The sequence below is a fragment of the Psittacula echo genome (genome assembly GCF_963264785.1).
Source record: "Psittacula echo genome assembly, chromosome: 4".
In the NCBI taxonomy this organism is placed as follows: Eukaryota; Metazoa; Chordata; class Aves; order Psittaciformes; family Psittacidae; genus Psittacula; species Psittacula echo.
Genome location: NC_137738.1, coordinates 82,361,958 through 82,383,717, shown reverse-complemented (window position 1 = coordinate 82,383,717; position 21,760 = coordinate 82,361,958). Strand labels below are relative to the sequence as shown.

Here is a 21,760-nt window from a genome sequence, read left to right as displayed (position 1 = left end):
GCAGCTCCCTCTGGCACTTCATAAACCTATTTTGGAAATCCAACCACTCAAGCCCCATTGCAACACCAGTTCTTAGGGCAGCAGCATTATCATATATTTCATGTGGGGTTTTTTTATTACTACTCTTGTTTCTATGGAGAGTTGTAGGATTGCTTTTAGAATAATATGGCACTGAATTTTTGTTTGGTTGCTTTTTTACCTCTGTTGAATAAACTACAACCACATCATACACATACAAACCACACAACTGGGTATCTGAAAAGGGATTTGATTACTAGGAGAGAAGATAGCTAAGGAGAGATTCAAACTTAATTAGGAAGCCTTGCTGAAATGTGAGCAGCATTTGTGGAATGTGTAGGACAAGTGTCATTTACCATGCCTTACCTGATGTTCAGCTATAAGTGCTTTAACTTCCTCAATCTCCTGGGGGATGACCTCTTTATCTTTTTCGGTAAGGGTAGTCTCTGCCCACTGCAACCATGACAGCAAGGCTTCCAGCAATTCCTGGTTAGCAATAAGCCCAGCCAGAGCTCCTGCCAGTCTCTGTTGATGTTGTTTTGCCCATGCTAAGACCTTGATAAAAGAACCGATGTATGAGTATGTGCACATCTGAAATTTTTTCAAATGCATTCAAAATTGCTTTGTTAACTGTAAATCCAGAGCTTCCTCCCAGGCCTACTGATGTTCGATTATCAAAGGTGCTAGATGTAGTGGCTCATCTAGGCAACAAGAATTCTCAGTTCAATCATTTCTTCCCCCAGATATTCAGGATTAGGTGTTGTTAAATGCAATAAATAGAATGTTCAGGCAACATATTGAGAAAGTTATTAAACAATATGGTAATCATACAGGATTTGCTGTTCCTCCTAGGCACTCCTGAAGCCATACCTTGCTTACAACAGTATTTTGGTTTTCTTTAAACATAATATACACAGAAAATACCACCTTAGCAGCTGAGAGTATGGTACACCCTCTGAGACCTACTTGTAGCCACTCATATAATTTGGAAATCATCTAGATTAGGTTGGACTGAAATCCTTTCTAATGCAATTAGAAAATGCTTCGGATTTGCCTGTATTATCTTTCCTTTGCAACTTCCAAGTTTCTCCCACCGAAACTACTGGCTTTCTTCACATGGGAAGTGTCAGGCAGTATTTCCTTTAATACATACAAAGAGGATTGACCATCTGCTTTAGTTCTTAAAGCCCTGTAAGTTTTGAAATAAAACCTAAGGAAGCATGGTATTCACATCCATCATTGTGGGTATTTTAAATGTTTAGTTCTCAACAGCTGGATCATTTCCTCCCAGTGTAACTACCATGTTAGTTGTCAGCTATGTTCCAAAGACAAACTGTTGCAATAAAGATTGCTTGACATATACTGACCTCTTCAAACCTGGCTCTGATGATTGTTATCCAGTGCTTAATGGTGGTGATGGAGTCTGGGTGGCAGATAGCTAGGATAGCTTCTCCCATACCTGTCGCTTTATTCAGTTCTGTCTTTTTCTCTTCCAGTTTCTTCATGAATTCCTAAACCAGAGGTAACAATTTCAATTAGATGTTGACAAAATTTGCAAAAGAAAAGTTAAAAATGTTTAAAAAGCCTATTGCACATAAAGTATACATGAAGTTCTAAAATGTTTACCCCAGCTTGCCACTCCTTAGAAGTTCACCATACTGTAAGTACTGAAAAGACACATGCTGTTATTAAAAACAGAAGGAAAAGCACAGCATTTTAGAAGTGCTGTAAATCGACTGTATGAATGTTAGAATCATTATTGGCAACATTTCAGATTACTTGCTTTGTCTGTCAATTACCGTAATTCTTCATAATAAACTATCAAGCTCCTAGCAAAGGCTGGAAATGACCAACTGTAATTACATGCTCAGACAAGAGAACAGACTTCAGGAACAGCTATACTAAACTAAACACAAGTAACTCAGCAGCTGAGGGGAAGAGACACAGCAAGAACAGGGACACAGGCTGCTAATTAACCAGCTGTTTTCAGGGCCTCTACTATGTGGGAAAAATCTTGTAAAAGCAAAAGGATGTTTACAGCTTTAGACGGCCAAACTCATAGGCATTGATATTCTTAGGGAGTCCAGCAGAGGAAAGGGTGTCAGAATCAGAAATGGATGTGGAGGGGTAGGAAACAGCAAAAAAACCTGAAGGACTTTTCTCATCCTTCCTGTAGCTTGCATTTCCTGTTTGGTTTCTTTTAATTTATTTAACTATTACTACTATAATGGCTTTACTAGTCTGCCTATTTTGTTCTGCTTAAATGTTGTTTAAGTGCTTAGTGGAATTTTGTGTTATATTTTAACAACTTTTATTGGGCTACAAAATGGGACCATGTCTCTGAAAATTTAACTCTTCCTCTCTCCATCCATGAAGGACTATTCTGGATTCCACAAATTAAAGGTCAGCCAAGTCAGAGCCTAGAAAATTCAGTCACCTAAGCGTGTAAAACCAGATTCTACAACTCATAATGACAGTATTCTGGGCCTTTACAAAATAAATATGAAGCTATTATGCAAGAAAAGTGTAAAAGAAATAACCTCTTCTGCCTTGTTCTAAAAGCCTGGAATAGATAGGCTGCATATTTAAAGAGATTTGTTACTAACTGACTTAAGCTTAAATTAATGTCAGAGTTTAAGACCCAACCATAATAGCAGTCCCTCTCTCAAAAACATAGGAGTTCTTACAGTATTTCAGTTCAAAATGGTTTTGAAAAGTCAAGATGGGTTTTAGTGAGATTATCAAAATGAGTTGGGGCCAGGAAAAAAAGAAGCAACAACAACATTGTTTTCCCTGAACAACTGTACTATAATAACTCAAACTGTAAATCTATGACACAGTTCATACAGTCTATTAACATTTCTTTCAGTAAAGGATATTAACTGTATTGAACTCTGGCAGTCCAGTGATACAGATGCATTTATAAGAGAGGTGATGGGATGCTTCTCATTAACTAATGCAGCGCATTAACCCACTACACCTCTCAGTCCATAGAGAATTTGGCAAGTGACAGAAACTTCTCTGCCTGAGATAGAATTCATTAAATCATGTGCAGTATTCAAGAAAAGAAAATCAGCAATGGGCATAAAGATGGACCATTTGGATAAAATACCATCCCAAAGAAACCTTTTAAAATGTAGCTGGATACAAATGCATTAAAACTATTTTACAAGAATCACAGTGATAAAAGGAAAATACATTTCATATTTACTTAAATAATGTCAGTCATACATTTTTGATATTAGTACTGCAGCATTATAATACAGACATTACATTTAAAGCTCATATATTACATTTTCCTTTATTTTCTTTCTATTTTTTTTTTTATTTATTTCTTGAAAGCTTATGTTATAAGCTTAAGAGGAGAGACCACTTACTCAAGGGAGATTTTGCTGTATGTGCTTATTGAGTGGTAAAGCAGCAGTGCCACAATCTTTCTTAGCTTGAAAATTTCTGTATCTCTATTATTTGGCCTTTAAGAAGAAAATGTGGTTGGGAAAATGTCGAAAGTCTCCTAAGAAACTTTAAGTACAGTATGGCCACATCTAACACTGAGTTTGGTTGTGTTGTGCTAGCAGTTATTCTCCCCACCTGGACAGGGTTTGTCAGAGACAAACTTTGCTTTAGTCTGAAGTACCGAGTTATGCCTTAGCTTTGGCAGGACAATTCTGGTTTTTTTTTTAGCTTTTGTACAGAAATATTTTGTTAGTCAACCTACATGGCAGAAGCAGAATTTTAAAATGTTTTTTTTTTATTCTAATTTTTTCAGTGGACCTAAGATTAAGTTCAGACAATTCTTTCTTCTGTATTCAGAAGACAAAAAAATTAAATAAAAGGGAACAGATGAAGCACATGTGGAGGAAAGGCAGCTGAAAGGCAAATTTCATTGCATCGGAGACAGCAGGTTGCTACTGCCAACATTAGTCAGCAGACATTTATGCATACATACATTTGCCAGCTAAAGAACAGCACCCAGTTTCCAGGGCCCTAAATTAAATCTGGAAACTTCTTCAAAACATTGCAGTCTGCAGTCCTTAGTTATGAACCATTATAGTTGTACCCTGCACACGCTCTTCTGCATAATAATATTCTCAAACTTAATTTAAACAGGATGCTTTTCCACTCTCCGTAAGTTTTGTTATAACCTTCTTCAGAGCAATGATGAAAAAATCCAGTATTTTTATAACTTATTCTATAATATTGTGGGCACTACATCCTTGGTACTATTACTACTGCACTTACAAAAAGAGTTTTGTAGAGGCTTAAAAATGTGTATGTTTGTATCCTCCTGTTTGAAGAGTAATGACCTCCATGTTCCTTACCTAGCCATTTTTCATTACTGCAAAGCTAGTATGATGTCCTATAATCTAGTATCTGTAGTACCTATGGGCACTGTAGTATTTCAGTACCTAAGACACATGAAGTATGACAGCGTGCTGTTTCACCATGACAGCAGGTTAATGGATGGTAACATCATTCTGCTGACATTTACAAATGACGTTGAGAGAAAAGTATATGCTGTTTTGCTCAATGGTGCTAAGGTGACAGACATACTTTTGCTATGCTAGAAGACTGTGTTATAAGTGTCAGGCACAATACATTCCAGAAAGGTTTGTATATGTCTCCAAATGCTTACAGCAACTTTCTAAAGGCCCATGATTTTCGTAGTAAGCCAAGATGACTCAAAGAACAGCCAACCAGTACAGGCACCAAACTGTCAACTCCATTTTATTTCTAGCTTCTCTATAGAGACAGTTGCAAAAATGAACACTGGACGCTGGATAGGACTGTATAGGATAGACTTTGACTCCTTTCCTTTATTCTACCCTCTACAGACCTATTAAAATTAAGAGCACCCTCTTCATTTTCTTGCTTACCCTGTGCTGGTCTATCAGTGTACGCAAGGCCTCTTCATCATCTGGAAGGATCCCATGGAAACGAAGAGCCTGCTCTGCCTCTGCCAACCACTCCAAAAGGACATGGACAACAGAGTGGAATTCTTCTGCCTATTAAAATGCAAGAAGTCATGGTCACTCAGAAGGGGATCTGACAGGCATGCTGAAGCTTATACAAGGAGACTAATCCCACATTTGGAATCATTAATCAAGCAGCAGTACTGGCACATTAACTTTCCATTAAAAAGTCAATGATACAGAGTACTGCATTTTCATAACTGTAAAAATATCTTATGCTTCCCAAAAAATTATAGTAAGCCGAAAAGCCTGTTCATGCTTTTAGCCACCTGATTTATAGCATATTTGCAGCTCAGTTCAGAATGTCATGCCTTCACATTGACAAATTGCACGGGAGGTGCTTTCATGGACCAGCTGGAGAGATGAGAACTGTATTTTTTCCATAGCCTAAATCACCAGTTAAGCAAAATGAATTGACATCCCACTGATGACTAGCCCTTTTACGTCTGGGAAAAACAAGAGAGTTCCACCTTCAGGTGCAGCCTTATTCAGACACAATTAGTGTTTGAGGTAGTTCAAGATTGTGCCTGCTGAGAGACTGGATAGCTGGGCAAACACACTACCCTAGGAAAAGCAAGGCAGAAATTTTGTGTACAGTGGATACCTCACTATGGCAGGAGCCCAAACCCAGCATCACCCAAACCTAGTGTATCTTTGCAGAGCTGTACATCCATATTGTCTCAGGTTTGGAAACAATATAGATAGACCTATCTGTTTGGAATTGGTATGACCCAGCACTGACACACACAGACTGTTCTAGCTCCTGAGTGCACAACTTCTTTTTACTACAATGTACTTCACTGTGCACTGTAATTGTGCCAATGTAAACAAGTTTTCAGCATTCCAATGAGGCACAAAGGGCGTAAATACGATTGCAATCTCCAGCTTCCTGTGAAGGGGGCATAGTTCTTAATCACCCTTCACGCTTGACTGTATCTTTAGTGACTTCCTTAGATGGTAAGGTTTTCGAAACATTTGCTTTGCATTTGTGGTATAGACGAATAATAACAGTAATAAATGCTAACAGACATTACTTACGTGCTGTGGTACGGGGATAGAGACAAGGTAAGCAATAGATGAGCAAGAAAATGAGTATTTCCAAATGAAATTAAATTAAATTGAATGACACTAAGTGAAAATGAAATTACATTTTTGGCAACTAGACTGCAAGATATTTTCACTACTTCTCATAAAGTATACGTAGCACCATTAGTAGTTCTCTACCTGCCGAAGAGCCTGTTCCAGTCGTGTTTGCTTGGATACTGACAGAGCACAAACTGTCTCCCATCTAGTGCTCAGCTCCTGCATTTGGACTTTGACCCAGGAAGAGTCATCACGACTGCCTTCTATCAGCTCCCTTGCAGAGCGCTTCAGAGCCTGGACACTGCTTGTTCTTTTCCCCAGCTCTTTCTGGAAAACCTAGGCACCACCAAATATATTTGAAACGTTTAACTCATTAAGGCATAATTATGTAAAGAATAAGAAAAAACTACTGGTTATAAAAAGAAATTGAAATACAGATTTAGTTTAGTTAAGAGCAATTCCATCTAAGTGATGCAAACCACACAAGTTCATCTTATCAGATTCTGTATGAAGATATTTACACTCTACCCTATCCTAATAAAACTGGAATACGGTAGGAAAATGTCAGGCAGATCATGAGAACCCATCCTGAGACAATGCATGGGAAATCTAGCCTCCTTACCATGCTGGCTTTACCCTCTTCACCAAAGCAACATATCTGACATGCTGATTAATGCATAAGATTGCCATGTCAGGAGAACATCAGATAAAACACCAATAATCAAGAAGGTTTAAAATCAGAAAATCATAAATAAATCCTCAGTTGGGATTTGACTGCTGCAGATCTCACCACATATTCATATATTTATGTGAGAGTATGCTCATATTTGCAGATTGAACAAGCTCCAGGTACATAAAGGAAGCTCTTAAAAGATATGACAATTGCAGTATACCGTACTACTGACTATGACTTACTTGTGATATACAACAGGATTTCAGAAGCAATTTCAGATATTCCAGGTTAGTTTTTATAAACAACTCATGTTTCAAAACACTTTTTTTCATGAGGGACAAAACCTCCTCCCCACTAAACAGTGTTTGGATACTGCAAGTCACTGGTAGACGAACAGAGGGATCGTCAGCTCATAATCCTCCCAGGCTCCAGAGCTCCAACTGCGTGTAGCCTTTGCAATACCAGTAACTTCAACAGCTGTTTCTTTCAACATACTAAACTGCAGAACTGGGATTCAGAAGCACAATCCTACACCTCCTACTTGCTCCCATCTCCAAAACTCTTCAGAACCAAAATACTGCGGCTTGCCAATGGGCCACTGTATAATTGTATACTCCCGTGCATAACTCACGCATTGCAACTGCTTTTCTCAATGAATATACAGCAGGCCCAGAGGTTTGCAAGGCTGCTGTCGCCATGATGAGTACACTGGACATTTGGTTAGCAGATGAACTATATAAAAAGCCCTGCCTCCCCAAAGATTTCCAGTAAAATAATTCTGCTAACTGGTGTCAATGTCACTAACAGTTGTCTTCTTCCATGTATGTTTTATAACATCTTCCATTGTTGATGATATGTTTGTGTTCCAAAACTGTTCCAAGTTTCTAAAAATAACTGAACAGCCAAATAAAAATAGTATTAAAATGCTATGCTTATGTCCAATCTAGTTATTAAAAAAGAATATTTTTGAAATTACCTTGTGATTGTCAATCAGGTTCATCACTAAATCAATATCTCCATGTACTGGTTGATCTTCTGCTAGCTGAGGTTCAATTTTGTATAACCAGTCAATGAGGGCTTGCAGAGCATCAGTAAATTGTCCAGAAAATAACAGGGCTTCCTCCAGTTTATTTTGTCTGCAGAAAAAAGAAATAATTAAAATTAAAATGAACACACACTAACCATTCACTTTAAGAAAACATTTTCACCATAAAATAATGACAACTGAGAGCTTTAAAGTGGTGTTTCCTTTTTCAAATAGTGGGCCCAGTCCTCTTCTATACCATCAAGAAAGTATGCACTTCTAGTATTTTATTGCTTTGGCACTTCTAATTATCGAAGAAGCTAGACACTCTGGTTTTATTTTACACAACAAAAGCTAAAACAGAAGCAAAAAGAATTCTCTTAAGCCTTTTTCTTATCTGCTGAATAATTAAATTGGTTTTCAATTACCTTTCCACTGATTTTCCACAAATTGTATCCCACTTATCCCTTAGTTCACTCAGCATATCATCAAGTTTCAAGTTGTCATCAGCCAAGGTGGTTTTCTCTTTCAAGGAGCGTCCAGTCCTATTTGTGGTATCATACACAGAATGTTTGGCACCGAGAGATTTCTGGAATTCCTATACATATGGAGGAAAAAGAAAACACCCAGATAGCATTAACTGCTTACAGGCCACAGTTAATTAATCAATTTTTGACATATTATTTGCAATGGAAATGGTAGATGTTGCTGCAAGAAAATTTTAAGCTGACTGCAATATTTCTAGTCTGCTAGTCCCGCAGTGCACCTGAAATTATATGGGGCTTGACACTGAGCCCCTGCCTTTTGTCCCTCTCTGGGAATGCAGCTGTACAGCCACTGGAACAATTTCTGGAAAATCCCTCCTCCAGTGATAGCAGTGCTTCTCATCCTGCCATAATATTCCTAAATTTCAGCAAGGGGGCTGCCTGGTAGTCAGAAGAATGTGAAAGAACTGCTACTTTGGAAGCCATGAACGAGTAGTCATCACACTATGTTCTTACTATATACTAAGATGTCAAGCCAGTGTAGAGCACCCCAATGCTTACAAAGCTCATCATGGTCAAGCTGGGAAACCTCCAACCACAAGCATTCAACCCTCCTAAAACTGAAACATAACTGGGAAGAACTGCATGCCAAATGTGTGAAGATCCAGGCACAAGAAGCAGCCAGGTGACATCCAGTAACTCAATTTAGGCTGGAAATCGTGATCAGAAGCAAGTTTCTGTGATCCAGGGACTCTGGAAGATGACAGTGACACAGCAGTTGCATCTGCCTGCCAACTCTTGACAGCTCCTTCTGCAAAAAGCCTCTGAAAGCTTTCCACAGGCACAGAGGAACACACAGAAACACAGCTCATCTGATACTGCAGAGCAGTTCACTGACTGACAGAGTAAATAATTAAATAAAGGAACACCACCAAGAGACAAAACCAGCCCAACACAGCAGCTTTTAAATGGTAGCAATACTTGAAGTATTTTATTTCACCCCTTTGTGAACTGCTAGCAGTAAATCAGTTTAAAAGAAAAGAAAAATCACAAATCCACTTTAGTAAAGTCATATCTATGGAATCAAATACATATGCCTGTTCTTTCCCCCCCGCCCCCCTCCACGAAAAGCCAAAAGAGATTTTGCTCAATGTTTGCTGAGGCAGATTTTCATCTAATTCAGAGCAACATTCAGTATCACCACATCCAGCAAGGAAACAGTTACCACTTATATCTCACAGTAATTCCTCAGGCATGTAAAGACTGCAAGGATGCCTCATCATCACTGCCAGCATGTGCACAGCTGCTCACCTCAGACTGGCAAGCTGTTCCCAGCTGGTCTGCACCAGCCTGTGCAACAGCAATTCCCAACTCCTCCACCAACTTTCCCATGCATCCACAGAGCCATATTCTCTTTTTAGATGTGAATGTGTGTCAGGGAAAGCATAGGTGGAATGGAGGTGTCTTAAGTAGGAGGCAGACACTGGGTTATGCCATGTGGACAGTGTAACCACTTTACATAGGGGGATCCAAGGTTCCTTTTCTAAAACTTGCTTGGTATTTAGCACTGTACTGTCCTAACTTTAAGGTTATTTCAGGATCCTGAGGATCAGAATTCATCAGGGAAAAAAAAAAAAAAACAACCAAAACCAATTTGTTTTGTAATTTAGTATTTCCTTACTGTCCTTTTATTTTCCTCATCTAAAACAAGGAAACACACTTTAAGAAAGAATACAAACACCACTGTCAAGCTAAAACTACAATAAAAATAAAAACAATTTTCAAAATGAAAATAAACCTCTTTTATGAAAGTTCCTTCAATACAAACAATATTTATTCAATGGGGTTTGTTAACTACTTAACACTACATGCACAGTGTGACTTGGTGTGCATGAGGAAACACAATGAAATTGCTGTCAGAGAAGGATCATTGAGGAAAAAAATAGATGTAAAGGTGAACAAAGGGTTGTAGTCAATTCATTCTTTGAGAGACTACACACACTATACCACATCTACTTCCATTTTATTTCACAGAGATGTAACTGGGAGTAGATTTTGATTTAAGCTGCCCAGAGCAGACAGGTAAGCTAATTACTGAGATTTTGTTCATCTGTCTACCTTTCCTTTAAGGAAGATGGGAACATACAGACAAAGTTATCCAGGTTCACATAAATGTACTGTAAGAAACATTGAGCATTAGCACAGGAATGGATTGGATGACCTAGTATGGGCTTTTCCATTCCTGATTTCTAAAAATGAGAAAAAATTGCTGATAAACAGACCATGAATAACCCCCAAAAGTCCCTGGCAACACACTAGATATGAGTGAGAGAGAAAACATATTGTCTTGGCTTTTCTCTTTCAGGGGCTTTTTTTGTTGTTGTTTTGGCAGTAACAATTGGCAAAGAGTGAGTCCAAATTATTGCTTACAGCACACACTTCAGTTCAGATAGCAAAATCGTTCACTAAATGGAGCAAGGAAACCTTCAAGGCTGGACAGAAAGACAAAGACAGACACAGAGGGTATATGTGGGAGTAGAAGGAAAAGACTCAACTTACAAGGAAGGACACTGCAGTGTTTGGAGATTTGACAGCTCATTAAAAAACAATTGAGTTGATTTCTTGAGAGGGGGAACTGCTTGAAGTTTAAAGTCACAAAGTTCACAGAATTCCCTCTCTCACATACATTCATCTTTTTCCTCCAAACTGTCAGTTTCAATCCTAATGTCCCATCCAATTCCCTAATGAGATTCAAGCAACTCAAGTAGCTATTCTTTGCAGCATTTTATAGGAAAAGAAGCTGGAGAATAGATATAACTGAGAGAAGTGATGAGTCTGCCAATCCATGTGAGGAAGCCTGAGTTCACAAAATGCACTGCTGTAGGTATAAAGAACAAGTGGGATTATCATGTTTAATGTTTCAGAAGGGGGGAGAAGAATATAGGTAGAGTCCTGAAAAGACCTCAAAGAATAGTCGCAGTGTGTTGACTGTACTCATGAGGAGTTTGAGCTTATATAAAGACAGGAGTGAAATGATTTAAAAGACTAATACAGTCAGAGAAGACAAGAAAGACTATCTTAACAGCAAGTTTTTTTTCCTCAATTCCCATTGCTGTCTTCAAATTCTGGCAACAGCAGCAATCCCAGAACAAACTGAAATTGCAGCACTTGCATAACAGAATGTTAATGTAGGTTTGTTCTAGAAGCTTTAACAGCAAACATAGGTAAAACTATTTTTTGCTTGACGAACAGCCAATTTTAGCCATATTAAAGGAGAACGCTTTCCTGGTTCATAAATAATATTTAAATCATAATGTAAACTGAGATATTTTAAAAATATAAAGCAGACTGATGCAGTAACCAATAAACATGGCAAAACTTGTTGGAGTAAAAGCAATCATCAGAAGCTACACTGAGAAGAAAAAAATTAGAGATGCAAACCACTGGGAATATTGTGCAGAATGAAAAAATAGCAGTAAATGGAGAACAGTAAAACTCACAAGAAGTGTAGAAGAAAATACATTGCCAAAATGCAGAAAAATTAATGATCTCTCAGTATTCTGTCTCTGATGAAACTGCTCCAAGATAAATCTTGAGACAGTCTGTCTCTGAGGATTCTACCACTTACCTACTTGATCCTCAGTAATATATTATCCTAGGCTCTTTTCAAAATTAAAAATGAAGTAAAGACTTCTTATGTCTTTCCTTTTGCTCTGTGTCTGATGAAACTGAAGAGTAGTTGTATTATCATTATTTGTTTGCACAGCCAAGTCAATCAGGGGGATTTTTACATTTTCACCTACAGTATCTGGGTTTGTGGAAAGCTGGTCCTGGAATTCTGAATCCCATGAAGAAAAACCACCTTTGCTCCTAATGGTGTCACTGTCCTTTCTAGATGAAAACCAGTCAATTTCTGGTTTAAGAACTGAAAAAAAAATCTGCAATAAAACCTCTTCAGAGATTCCAAAATTTCCATGGTCCTTTATTATTATTCCACCACAGACCAAGTACTGTGAAAAGTTTTTTTTCACTCCCCGCCTGTAACACACCACCACTTAATTTGATGCAAATAAGCACTCCATTCTAATGAGGCCACAAATCTACTTCATTTGCTGACTAAACAATACAAGGCTGACAGGCTTACCTCCACCTCACTGGCCACTTTGCATGTCATCACTCACAACTCACCTTATGCTGTGCGAGCTGCATCTTTATTTTGTCAGGGTCATTTGCAATTTCAAGATCTGAATCCAAAGATTTTTCTGACTCTTCCAGCCATTCCATAAGTTTGTGCCAGGCTTCATGGAACTGCAGGGAAGTGAGATTTGCATAGAATTTAAAATTCACTGGTTCGTAAAATAGTCTGAAAACATTAAACCCCAACCAGTTCTCTATAGGCCAACCGAGTATTTGGCAGACTTTGGAAAGATTTGGTGTGCTTTTTCTCCCTGGTCTCAAACAGGACTAGCCCAACCACATACCAACTGGACTTAGCCTCCCTTCTCCCAGGTGAATTAGCAACCTTTAAACTACATGACCTACGTACACAGTATGTATCTTTCAGAGACATAAGGGTAACTTCTGTTGATGCCTTGCTCATTTAGCTTCCTATATTCTTAGTAATGAATTGTAAATACAGCAAGAATGGGGTTTAGCTGCCTACATGGGACAACATATCAACATGTCCCATAACGGTAGTCAATCACTAGGGAAAACTCCTGTCTGGATGAAAGCCCAATATTTTCCCTGGGACATTCATAAATGCTCTCATTATATCAAATGCTATCTTGACGGGCAAGGAACATATTCTTGATCTTCCTTCCTGTCTGAAGAAAAAGAGTGCTTCAGGGAAGGAAGCAGGGAAAGACTAAAGATTCAACTAGCTTTCACAAAGTGACATCCCTCTGGGATTCAATTTTTCTAAGCTGGTTGCTTCTCTCTCTCTGTCTCTTTTGAAGATTCTTCTTGCCTAGGATGCCTACAGATGAAAGCACAAAAACTAGTTCAGAAATCTCTCAAGGCTCCTGGACCCTGTTGTTTAAGGGCTGTGGCTCAGGCCTTGACACCTGTACCCTTCAGTACTCCCTCCCTGCTCTGCAGAGGTAAGTGTCATCCTAAATTAGCAACTTATTGTATTGAGCTCTCTAAATGGATATAGAAACAAAATCCATCTCATTGCAGAACTGCTGTGTGCGTGAATCCACAAGAGACACTGCTGGAAAACAAGTATCACTTGATTGTCTTATAGGCTAATTTATTGCTCAGAGTAGTTCTTACTCTATGAGCTGAGTGGTAGTAGCAGTAAACATGGCTATGTGGTTTGCCTGTGAACATTACCAAATCTTGAATAGTCATGTTCACTTGAATAAAAAGAAGCTAGAACGTCCTATTGATATTTAAACAAATTATACTCCTCTCACATATTCTGCATCTTATCATTTTTGTTCCTCAGTGAAGGGAACATCAATCTAAGGAAAAAAACATGAACACTCCCTGGTGAGGAAAACAGTATAAAAAAAGAAAAACAAAAAAACCAAACCCAAAAAAACCCCAACAACTCTCCAGGTTTTTAAGAAAATAAATGGAGATATCTTACCACACAGAAAATATTGGTCTAGTAACTAACATAAGAGATTGAGGAAGTGATGAGCATCAATCAGAGCACAAGACAAACCCCAAAACGAAATATTAAGGGAAACTCCCACAGATTACTTGAAAGGGGTTCATCACATTCTTTAAAGTATAAGGGGTTGATTGTGAAACTTCTTTTTAAGCATAGATGGCACTAATATACATCTGGAAGGCATACTGTAACTTCTTCTTTCAGACTATCCTGTATTGCAGAGAGAAGTCACTGCTTAGGTTGAAAATGACACTTTCCCCTCCCAAATGAAGTGCTCTATGATTGAATCACAGAAATTGCTCCACTAACTCAACAGTGTCTGTTACACTAAACTCAAGGCTTACTTGAAAGTGCTTTAAGGCACCATAAACTTCAAGCCTGGATGTAATTACAGCCAAGTTCAAAGAAGTGTACAACAGCTGTTGTTCGATTACCTGTTTGGCTCTTTTCCTTGCATCATCCAAAGCTCTTCCCCTTTCAACTAAGCGTTGAACTACTTTTTCCCATCGACTCTGTACACTAATCAGCAGATTCTTAATAAGGACAACATCCTGTTTCTGGCTGAAATATTTCAAGTGGGTTCCAGTTTTGTCCAGCTCTATGATCTGATCTCGATGAGAATTCACTTCTGTGGCAAAAACCTTGGAAAAAAAGGAGAAAATTACTTTCAATATTATGCTGCTGAAGCACCGGGTAAACAGTGAAAAAAACAGTCTGATAAAAGAATGATGTAGCAAGAAAGACTACAAAATCCAATTCTAAACAAATTAAATGTTTCTTCAAGTGCCAGTGTTACAGGGTTCATTTGGACATCGTTGAAGTATCTACACAAAGTGGGAGAAAAACATTGCACATCTGTTTCTTTACATACCTTGTGTTCATCAATTTGAAACAAGACAGTGTCCAAGATAAGACTTGGCCGAGAAGCTGCAGTTAGAGTTTGCTCAGCCTGAGTAAGCCAATTGATGAAATCTTGAAGTGAGTTGTGGAACTCCATCGCTAAATTGAGGGCTTCTTCCAGTTTGGTCTGTAAAGATAGGTCATACTTTAACAGCAGTTGATATTGTGCAGGAGCTTCAGCCAAGTAAACCATTTTAGTTCAGCATTTTGGAGTAAACCATTTTAGTTTAGCATTTTAAAACATTTTTCCAACTCTAAGTTTCCAAGTTCTAAACTAACAGCCTACATTTGAGCATATTAAAGGAGAGAGATAAAAGAATAACAGCAAAATTATGCATGATAGATGAATAGAAAAGACAGTACCTAGTATCAAGATAAAATTTTCCACATTAGAATATTACATCTTCTACTACTTAATCTTAACAGGACATATGGATTTACCAATTTCAAAACAAAACCAGTAGAACAAAGAACAAGTTTGCCTACCCCACTTCTTTCTAATGATGTCCAATTGCCATTTAGGTTGCCTGAATTTTGAATACAGAATTTCTATTGATCATGAGACAACAGTCAGTAATTTTCAAACAACTGCACTGCTGGCATAACTGAGCACCCTAACCTTATAGCTTCCCGCAAAAAGATGCTCATATTGAGTATTAATTAGTTTGATGTTCTTATATTATACAGTTACCTTAAGAAACACCAGCATTCTTACATTAAAATAAGACTGTATTAAAATCAGGACTGTACAGGGAGTTACCCTGTTTGTAATTATTGATATTCTTCATTGTTTGATTGAGGTAGAACAAATGGACTATAGTTCATGAAGAAACAAAAGCAAAATGAAATGAATAATAAGAAAACGTATGTTGCATATTGGTGAAATCATGCCATTGATCTATGTTAGAACAGAAGGTAGTCACTTGAAGTACATGGCAAAAGGCCAAGCATTTGGGAAGTTTAAGAAAAAAGACATGGATAAAAGCTAGGTAAATTAATGCAGCGATTCTGTACTGAGAAGGAGAGAAACTTGAATGATCAAATAATTTTATTCACTCTCTCCTGTCTACGATTACTGTAATAAAAACCAGAAAAGCCCTGAGCATTATCAGTATCATTTAACATATTTCTATGGAACATATGGAGCAGACTCGTGCCATTCTCAAACATCCTCCCCCCAAATTATGGATAATCATCTTCCTGAATCCCATTTTTCCCCAGTACTCTCTAAATATACCACTGCATTTTGCATAACTGTCTCTACAACTGAATTTAAAGATCAAGCAAGTACGTATGCATAACACACTGAACATTAACGTTCTTACATATATGATTTACACTTCTATTTTTATGTAAAAACACATACTTTTCTTTCACTGAGCTTTGTTTGTACTGATTCCCATTTTTCTTTTAAGTTATTTATGTCCTGCTCAACGTTTGTTTCAGCAGACTCTGGGCATCTTGCGAGCATCTGCTGGCCTTTCTGCATTAGACACTTATATGTCTCTTCTTTGGCTTCAAAGGCAGCACAAAGTTCCTAAATAAAGCAAGCACCAAAAAATAAGTCAGGTAGAAATTCAACACTCTTTACAAATGCTGGCATAACATTTATTCCTCCCTCAACATTTAGGGCATATTATTAAGACTAATAAAGGAAATATATGTAATTCATAAAAAGCCAAATGAGCAAAGAAAGGGCCCGATTCTTCAGGAAATGAAAACTTGTATTTTCTGTCAGATGTTTTCTTTGAGATCCAAAGCTTGGCAAAGAAAGTACAATGTGCTTATTGCACAAGATTTGCTACAATTTGGTTGGTTTAAAGTCCATCTGAAACACAAAAAGTGTCTGCATTATATAGTGCACTGAAAGCCCAGACCTATTCAATACACCTTCAAAAGTGGGTGGGACAACTTGGGAGGGCTGCTTTATTGTACCTTGTCTCTTTTGTTTTCTACCTTCCTTCATTCACCAGGGAAGAGCACCGAAGACATTTTACACATACAAAGGAAGCTGTTAGAATAATGGTAACAACTGTTTTACTTGCTAACTATTCTACTAACTATTCTTTTTTAACCATGTAAAAAACGAGGTGTATTGCATTCCTGTGATTCAGAAGGCTATGTTCAATATTTGTAACAGACCATACAAAATGTACTAATGAAGCTGCCGCAGACTCCAAAATGAGGAACATCTTCCAGATGAGCAGTAAGTGGCTTGCAAATAGGAGGAAAAAACTTTTTCCTCTGATTCCCAGGACAAGAGCCCAAACTCAACATTTTCTCTAGGTTAAGGGAGAACTGTACATAGGGTTGCAGAGAAGGTCACAGAGAAGGGCAAAACAAAGCAGGAAGCAGGTTCAACTATGAACTAAGATTTTAACAGCTTTTTGCTTTCTTTCTGAGGATTACGAACAGTGGAGTCATCTAGCCTGCTTCCTCTCAAACACCCTACAGAATTTCTGGTTTCCGTAACTCCCCAGAGCATCTTATTTAATGCAGCACAAGCACCCCTCAGAAGTAAACATAAGGAGCACAGCACAGGTCAGACACAGCAAGGTGTGGGAGGGCCAGCCCCAAACACTGTGTCTGGGCTCAGTCTGAGACAGGGGTTCACCACAGTGATTATATCTGCAGGACAGTCACACTCTTAACAGGGCAGAAACAAAGTTCTTTTTACAGGAGGAACAAAAAAAAATTATTGTAAGAAAAAGAGAGGGATGTTCTAAGCAGCACTGGGAGAGCCAAACAACCCTCTTTTTAAGCCCTTTTCCTGCTGGTGTCCTGTAATGTCTCCTCAGATCTTTTGTTTTCTCGGTGTTGCCTTAGCTAGAAATGCTGCTCAATCCCAACTCCATCTGTGAACTGATTATGGCTGAGTGCTCTTTTATTCCTATCTGAAGAAACAGACATCATAACTCAAGAGATGGTTCATAACTTTATTTCCAGTGAGAATCAAATCTCACTCAAAATATATCAATGTATCTCAAAATACAGTGCAAAATTTTCTTCTTCAGTTTCATGTCACAAATTAACATGGTTTATATCACTTAGGAGCAAGTTGAAATGTGGAACTCATGGTAAGTAGCACTCAAGATGACAAGTGGCTTCAACATTTCAGTTGCCACAAAACAAAAACAGAGAGGGAAAGGGAGATAGGGAGAGAGGATTTACACAGATGCACTGGCCTTTAACTAACTGACATACTGAAATCAAGCCCTGTTTTTTAAGGGTTACATACATTAAAGGATGGCAATTCCATGCCTGCAGTTAAATGATAGTAACAATCTTTGAAATGTACAGTTAGGAAATGATTGTACATATGAAGTACATATTACTGGGACACATTTTATATTTGTTCCAACTATAATACTACATTCACTTTAAAGATTCCTTAACTAATCTATCTGTAAGAATAAGTATAGAAAATCTGTGTATTATAAGAATGTACCAAAGAAAACCCTGAAATTTTCCAGGCAATTTTTTTTGGTCCTAATCTTACTTTAAGTCCAGGATGAAAAAGACAAAAAGAGAAGGACTGGAGGAGTTCAAAATGCAAGGTTATTTTTGTGGCGTAATTTCCTATCATAACTGATTTTAAAACTTTAAATTATTTTCCTTCTCAAAAATAGTTATTGGTAAATTTTGGAGGAAAAAAGAAAAAAAACAGAAGAGAAAAAGAGTGCCCTACATTGGTGGGCAAGGATTTTCAGCATCATTCCAAAACAAATCTGATTTTTAAAGCTTTGACAATGCAGCATTCTAACGGAAATGGTGTCAGGTGTATTCGAGTTCAAGGACAGTTCAGTAAATATCACTGTTATGTCTGAGCCAGAAGGTCAGGAGTTTAGATCACTTGGTTTGAGTTTATATCCTGGCCCAACAGCATAGCATGATTTTACATGAATGGAACACTACGAACCACCTTTCTCTCAGGTAAGATATCAAGTTTAAGTGTCTTTTTTTAAGTCCTATAGTTCTATATGGCAGAGAACTCCATGTTTCCTAAAGAGGAAGGAAGGGCAGGAAGGGAATAACTCAGATATCCTGATTAGCTTGCCATTTCTAAAGCCAAGTCTTTATATGAGCCAGTAGTCCTTATTACATTTTGCTCATGATGACTTTAATGTCAGCTTTGGTTAGATTGAGAATAAAGGATCGAGTCTCTCAATTCAAAGCCCAATGAATGTGAACCACTTTTAGATTCATCTTCATACCTTAGAAAAGTATAAATGTAGTTATGAGGACAGAAGGAAAAATATAAGAATTACTGAAAAATTTATAAACATTTCTGTTTTTCTTTCTAAGAATAAAGATGGAAAAATTCTTTTATTTCTGTCTCCACACTATTAATGGCTCAGCTTTGGGCACCTCCCAAGCAGCTACTTTTTCTACACTGAAAATAACAGTGTTGTTTTGAAGGCTATTAAAATTCTTTAGGATATTGTACAGACATTGTGATATATAGAACATGCTCTGTATTTACCATAAACACTCTTGAAAAATAGTTAGTCCTGAAATGCAATTTGCAAAACATTCTAATACTGATACTTACCATATGGGTATTAAGCTGCTCTCTTGCTGTTTCTGGTAAACCTCCAACAGGTTTTGATGCCAACAGCTGACGTTCTGTGTCTGTCAGCCATTGCTGCATATCTTCAACTTCACCATGGAAACCTTGGGCCTAAATTACAACACATCATTTTAGACCTTACTTAAATATTCTCCATTCTAATACCAGCTCAGATGGAGAAGTGTACTGGCAACAGATTTAACCAGATATTTGCAATAATCAAAGGAAATTAAATAAACAAAAGAAAACAACAACAACAACAACAAAAAACCAAAACCCAAAGAAAAAAAAACAAACAACCCAAAATTTAAACTAACTCAATCCAATCTAATTGACAAAAACAAAAACAAATCCCATGGAAATCTTGAAAGCAGGCTAAACGAGCAACTCTGAGATCAATCTTTTCCCTGAATAATATAGCTATGCAGGAATTTCACCCTTTAAAAATATGTAGGCCAAAAGCTGAAATCTTGATTCAGCAATATAAAAGTGACCAGCTGTGGGAAGATATAGCTGCATCAAAACTTCCTCCAAATTCAGGAGGGTCTGCATTATGGTTTTGATTTAGGCCAACTTCATTTAGCTCTGTATTTCATGTAAAAAAGACACTTTTCCTGAGTTATCTCTTTACTTGATCATTTTCCTTTTCACCTGGATCAAGGCACTGTCCAGCTGCTGTTTCCTTTGTTCTGTTTTTTCCAGCAAGTTTTGCCAGCGCTGATTCAGAAGTTCCAGCTTGCTCCGTAAATTACTTGCTTCTTCAACAGCACTTGATTCAATCAAGTCATTTCCTGCTTTCTTAACTGCTTCCACTGTAGACTGATGAGCTAAAACATCATTTTGTAGTACCTACAATTGTAACAGAGCATGTAAGACTGGCCATGTTAATAAATTATTGAATGAAGGCAATAAGAGTGACTGAGCTAGTCCTAATCCAGTGACAAGACAACAGTTTAGCATCAGCACAGGTATTAGAAAATTAAAGCTAGTAACTAAGGTCTCTCCAATCAAAAGCCAAAACAGACCTTTTTGCAATACTACATTTTATTTTTAGATCTTGGAAAAAACTATATATTATAAAAGAATATATCCTAATAATATATATTTCTGAAATAATGGAAAGTTTTTAGTACTGCTAGCGAAGAATTATTTCTTCACTTTCCTTAATTTGCTACATCCTTTTATTTGATAGGATTTTATTTTGGTTTTGAGGGTAAGGTGTAAAAAAGTTATATATAGCAGTGTCAACTACTTGTTTGAAAAGAGAAGAAAAAGAGGAACAAGAATACTATGTGCCTGCCATGCCATACTGCGACAAAAAAAAAAAAAAGAGAATATGTAAAATGGTTCGGAAGGGAATGGTAAACTCCCATCTAAGAAACTTCAGTTTATGACTGCTGTCTTCCATGGGGCAGGTTCAAACTTACCTCCCACAAAATGCTGGCATAGAGAAAAAAAATATAAAGCTAAACACAAAGGAACTTTAGAATTAAACTATACAGAGAACTTGATGAAACATGAAGTCACAAGTAGCCTATGTATACAAAATGCACATCACATTTGCTTTAATTCTTCTAAGTAAAGCACTGGAAGATGTTATTTTATTTTAAATAGGGAGGAAAAAAAAGGGATATTCAGAGAAACAGATTCATCTTATCCCTTCCTTCCTGCTGAGGCTCAGTAAGAACAAGGTCTATTCTTTCCCAAGTTATTTAAGAGATAGATGTTTTTACAGGCTACCACAGCAGGATGCACTTCTGTGTGAACTTTCTAACCTATAAACTCTGTTTTATGAAAAGGAAGTAGATTAGTTCACGTGTTTGCCGAACTCCTGCACAGATAAAAATGATGCTTGGATGGTTCTTCAGTAGTAAAACACTTCCAGTGAATAAGAATATAAAGGGTTCACGGAGCAGAATCTGTGCCTGTAACTTTTTTTTTTTTTTTTAAGGGCCTGTTTCTAACATTAGTCATACAGAGCATGTAGATATCATACTGGGCTCAAGTTCCAGCTGATCACACAAAAGGCTTCAGAAACTGCATTAAAATACACAATGAAAATCATAGAATCATAGAATAGTTAGTTATTAGAATACCCTAATTATCTGTGTATTATCAGTTTCAACCATTCTCTTTAAATCCAAAATGGACTCTGAATACTCTTCACATCATATACAGGCCAAATATCATATGGCAGTTTTAAAAGAAAGGAGAGTATCAATGAGATGACATTGAAATCTTCAGTCCTAGAAAGAATACATTGTCATGAACAGCACAGAGTCACAGAGAGGTAATGAAATTCTCTTGCTCTCAGGAGATACTCTTCAAAATAAAGGCACAACGGAAGCATTCTTCTGTGGGCTCCAAAGTCACAATAAAGTTTGCCAAGACTTTGACAGAACTGTTCTTCA

The 21,760-nt window shown here is 37.5% G+C and overlaps 1 protein-coding gene across 1 annotated transcript in view; it reads right to left on the bottom strand.

The window, feature by feature from the left end:
- The window catches only part of DST (dystonin), a gene marked incomplete at both ends in the record, with an annotated part of 299,020 nt that overhangs the window by 16,106 nt on the left and 261,154 nt on the right, over positions 1-21,760 (bottom strand). The window contains 12 exons of the mRNA XM_080615920.1: positions 385-573; positions 1,386-1,529; positions 4,896-5,024; positions 6,216-6,410; positions 7,724-7,883; positions 8,200-8,369; positions 12,445-12,564; positions 14,314-14,520; positions 14,751-14,906; positions 16,146-16,316; positions 19,332-19,460; positions 20,001-20,198. Of these exons, the coding sequence (XP_080472046.1) occupies positions 385-573; positions 1,386-1,529; positions 4,896-5,024; positions 6,216-6,410; positions 7,724-7,883; positions 8,200-8,369; positions 12,445-12,564; positions 14,314-14,520; positions 14,751-14,906; positions 16,146-16,316; positions 19,332-19,460; positions 20,001-20,198 (1,968 nt within the window). The remainder of the gene's footprint in view (positions 1-384; positions 574-1,385; positions 1,530-4,895; positions 5,025-6,215; positions 6,411-7,723; positions 7,884-8,199; positions 8,370-12,444; positions 12,565-14,313; positions 14,521-14,750; positions 14,907-16,145; positions 16,317-19,331; positions 19,461-20,000; positions 20,199-21,760) is intronic.